Here is a 4,479-nt window from a genome sequence, read left to right on the forward strand (position 1 = left end):
CCCTCCTCACTGGGGCAGACAGAGGAAGTGTGAACTTTGCCTCGCCCCACCCCCCACCCAAGCCAAGCATAGACCCCGAGCGGCCACAGGGCTTCTGGGTCGTTTATCAGTCCCGGGCTCAGGTGTTCCCTCAGTCTCATTCCTCCCTTGGCTCATGGCCCCTTCCACGATGGGTGGGGCACACGTTCGGAACAGCTGCTTCTGAATGCTGCCCGAGCCTCAGTCTGCCATCAGCTTCCACGTTGTCCAAGGGTCACCAAAGTCCAAGAGGCCTCCTGGGAATGTGTCACCTTCCAGCGTGGAGTCACACTGGGGAGGAAGGTGAGGAGGGCAGCCCAGTGAGGATTTAAATGTCTGACTGGTTCTGAGCTTCAATCAGTTCCACCAGCAGTACAGTGAGCTGCCTGCGAACCTCTCCTCTGGCCCCTCTGAATCCAGGAAGGATCTGGTGCAGTAAGAGACTCTCCCAGCCCAGCGAGGAGCCCAGGATGTTCCTGAAGGCTGTGGTCCTGAGCCTGGCCCTGGTGGCTGTCACCGGTGAGTAGGAGCTGCCTTCAGATGGCACTCTTAAGCAGGACCCATCTGCTGCGTCAGGCAGGGAAAGGTGGCGAGTTTGGGGCCAGGGCGAGAGGACAGTTCCGAGTGCCTGTCAGCCCACAGCTGGGGGCGGGTGGTTCCCCAGCTGCCACTCAGCTCTCAGGAGTGCTGTCCATTCACAGTGCTGGGCTCCCTGGCATGGGTACTACCCCGGCTTTACATACCCCTGTGGCTTCTAACTAGCCAAGCGCACAGAGAAAAATCAGTGGCTGGGCTCCCCGCCGACAATCAGTCTGCAGCTCAGGGCTGGGGCAGGGGGGCAAGGAAGGAGACGGCGCTCATGAATTTGCTGTTTCCCACCCAGGAGCCGAGGCGGAGGTCAATGCCGACCAGGTGGCCACTGTGATTTGGGACTACTTCAGCCAGCTGGGCAACAATGCCAAGAAGGCGGTGGAACACATCCAGAAGTCTGAGCTCACCCAGCAGCTCAAGTAAGAGGGGCAGAGCTGGCAGGAAGGGCTTCTTAAAGGCCATGCAACATGTGGGCAAGGGCTGGACTCGGAGGCGGGAGACCTGAGCTTAGGATACCCACTGCCCTGCCATCAACTCACTGGGTGACCAGAGGTCTCCAGACTTGGATCCTGGGATCCATGTGTGCAAATAAGGAAGGCTGGACTGAATAATCCCTGCTCTAACTTTTCTTTCTTTTGGCATGCCCTGTGGCTTGTGGGATCTTAGTTCCCTGACCAGGGATCAAACCCCCACCCTCAGCAGTGAAACTGCTGAGTCCTAAACACTGGGCCACCAGGGAATCTCCCACTTTAACTTTCCAGAGTGTAACAAATGGCCACATCTTAGCACTGAGGCTCCCAGAAGAAAGGGAGGGAGAGAAATGTCATGTGAGCTGGCTTCTAATACATTCCAGGACAGGCCTCTGTGAAATCATAGGAAGGGGAGGGGTGAGGATATTTGGGAAGCCTCTGGGGGTGCCTACACAGCAGGGAAACCAGCACCCGATGTGATTAGAAGATGCTAGAAGAGGTCCAGAACATCACATGCGATCTCTGTCACAGCAACACCTGGGGTGAGAAGGACCTCAAAGTCCACTCTTTCTACTTTACAGATAAGGAGAGGCAAGCCCACTGCTCCAGCTCACATGATAGGTAATAATTGATACTGTGACTCAAGCTCCAGGGGAGATCCAGAGGTACAAGGTCAACGTATTACCTTAGTCGATTACATCTATCTGTTTAAATCACCATCCACCATAGGGAAGGTCACAGGGAAAAGATGGGTGAACTCAGTACCCTGCATGCTCACCTGTCTTAGGCAGGTGTGTGGAAGGTGAGTGGTATGTAAGGAGCTAAGGTCGCAGTAGAGGAGCCTGGCGGGCTTACAGTCCCGGGGTCACAAAGAGTCGGACAGGACCGAAGCGACTTAGCACGCAGGCAGGAATGCCAAGCCTCATGGTGGCCCCCTTGCGTCCTTTCCCCGCAGCACCCTCTTCCAAGATAAACTTGGGGAAGTGAGCACCTACACGGACGACCTGCAGAAGAAGCTGGTGCCCTTTGCCACGGAACTGCATGAACGGCTGACTAAGGACTCCGAGAAGCTGAAGGAGGAGATTCGCAAGGAGCTGGAGGAGCTGCGGGCCCGACTGCTGCCCCACGCCACCGAGGTGAGCCAGAAGATCGGGGACAACGTGCGCGAGCTGCAGCAGCGCCTGGGACCATACGCAGAGGAGCTGCGCACCCAGGTCGACACCCAGGCGCAGCAGCTGCGGCGCCAGCTGACGCCCTACGCGGAGCGCATGGAGACGGTGATGCGGCAGAACCTGGACCAGCTGCAGGCCTCGCTGGCGCCCTACGCCGAGGAGCTCCAGGCCACGGTCAACCAGCGGGTGGAGGAGCTCAAGGGGCACCTGACGCCCTACGCGGACCAGCTCCAGACCAAGATCGAGGAGAACGTGGAGGAACTGCGCCGCAGCCTGGCCCCTTATGCTCAGGACGTCCAGGGGAAGCTCAACCACCAGCTGGAGGGCCTGGCCTTTCAGATGAAGAAGCATGCCGAGGAGCTGAAGGCCAAGATCTCGGCCAAAGCCGAGGAACTGCGGCAGGGGCTGGTGCCCGTGGTCAACAGCGTGCGTGGAAGCCAGCCGGGCAACGCCGAGGGCCTGCAGAAGTCCCTGGCCGAGCTGAGCAGCCGCCTGGACCAGCAGGTGGAGGACTTCCGCCGCACCGTGGGGCCCTATGGCGAGACCTTCAACAAAGCCATGGTGCAGCAGTTGGACGCGCTCAGGCAGAAGCTGGGCCCCCTGGCGGGGGACGTGGAAGATCACCTGAGTTTCCTGGAGAAGGATCTGAGGGACAAGGTCAGCAGCTTCTTCAACACCCTCAAGGAGAAGGAGAGCCAGGCCCCCGCCCTCCCCGCGCAGGAGGAGATGCCCGTCCCTTTGGGGGGTTGAGTTGCCCCTGGTGCCCCCGCCCCACCACTGACACCTGCCCTGCCCTGCCCCCTGTCTGTCTGTCTGTTCCAAAGCAGTTCTTGTACAGACCTGCAGATACATGTCCAGTGGAAAGTGATGCTACCTCTCGCTTCTCAATAAAGTTGCTGAGAAACTAGCCCAGTGTGGTTACAGTCGGGCTTCTTGGTTTTGTGGGATTTGAGGGCCGCAGGGAGCACCGTTAGCAAAGCTTAGATGGGTCAGCAGGGGACGCTTAGAAGGACTGAGGGGCTGGGAGATGAGACTAGGGGGCCAGTGTGTGCTGAGAAGTGTGGGGAGAGTCCTAAGGGGAGGTGGATAAAAATGTCATGCTTTGGACTTCCCTGGTGGTCTGGTGGGCTTCCCAGGTGGCTCAGTGGTAAAGAATCTGACACCCAGCTTCACCCCAAGGGCACCACCAATGTCGTCAGGACGTGGTCCTGGGCTCTGGGGAGCTCACGACACAGTGGGGAAGACTGTCCCTCCTCGTCTAAGATCTTCTGTGCCTTTAATTTGACTTATTTGGGTGAATTTTGGTTTATTCCACCCACCTCACCTCACTTCTGTTATAAAATTGATTCATGCTTATTTCAGAGGTTTTTTTGACTACTAAATCCGTGATCTCCAGAGTCAAGGAATGGGGCCCAGAGATGTGTCAGAGTCCTGGGAGGTAGGGAGGAGTAGGTGCCTGGGGGCCCTGGTGAACTCTGCCCAGGAGCCTCCTGCAAAGGGGCCTGTTGGTCTGGGGCTGGAGTTGCCACCCACTGGATTCGGAAGATCCCCTGGAGAAGGGAAAGGCTACCCACTCCAGTATTTTGGTCTGGAGAAGTCCATGGACTGTATAGTCCATGGGGTCTCAAAGAGTCGGACACGACTGAGAGATTTTAAACGTTAAAAAAAATGTAAATGGGGCAGGAGGCAGGGGAAGAGAGGAATTCGGCCCCAAGCAGTGTCACCCGCACAGCCAGCTGGGGACTGAGGTGGGCTCTCCCAGGGGGGAACCCCAGAGAAGAGCCAGTTCAAGCCTTTGGTCCCAAATGACTTGACATCTGCTCTTTCCTTCCCAGAATGGAGTTTAGGCCTTTCAAGGGAACAACACCAAGGGACATCAAGGAAGGAAAGAGGAAGCTATGCCCTGCCCCACCCCCGAAAGTGGTGGCCAATGAGGAGCAACCCGTGGCAGAAGCTTCTAGAACTTTTAAATACACAGATGGCCCTAAAGTTGACAAGCATTAGTGCTAGGTGCCTTTAAAAATTGTACCACATTGACTCATATAATCCTCACAACAGACAGAGACTTCAGAGACGCAGCAGGTGAGGTAAAGGCAGTTCAGGATGGTGAAGCACATGGTCTAGCCGTGGTGGGAATGAGATTGGAGCCCAGGCCATCCAGCTCGAGAGTTTGGCTTTTAACTATCAGGCTGTGGTGCCTCCAGGGTGAGCCCAGTATAAGGAGAACA

General features: G+C 57.0%; 1 protein-coding gene across 1 annotated transcript; it reads left to right on the forward strand.

Annotated features, from left to right (window-relative positions):
• On the forward strand, nucleotides 222-3,158 carry APOA4 (apolipoprotein A4). Its single transcript, XM_005689482.3, has 3 exons — nucleotides 222-537; nucleotides 902-1,028; nucleotides 2,035-3,158. The coding sequence occupies exons 1-3, from the start codon at nucleotides 489-491 to the stop codon at nucleotides 2,999-3,001; spliced, it is 1,143 nt and encodes a 380-aa protein (XP_005689539.3). The 5' UTR covers nucleotides 222-488; the 3' UTR covers nucleotides 3,002-3,158.

Source organism: Capra hircus, chromosome 15 (genome assembly GCF_001704415.2).
Source record: "Capra hircus breed San Clemente chromosome 15, ASM170441v1, whole genome shotgun sequence".
Lineage (NCBI taxonomy): Eukaryota > Metazoa > Chordata > Mammalia > Artiodactyla > Bovidae > Capra > Capra hircus.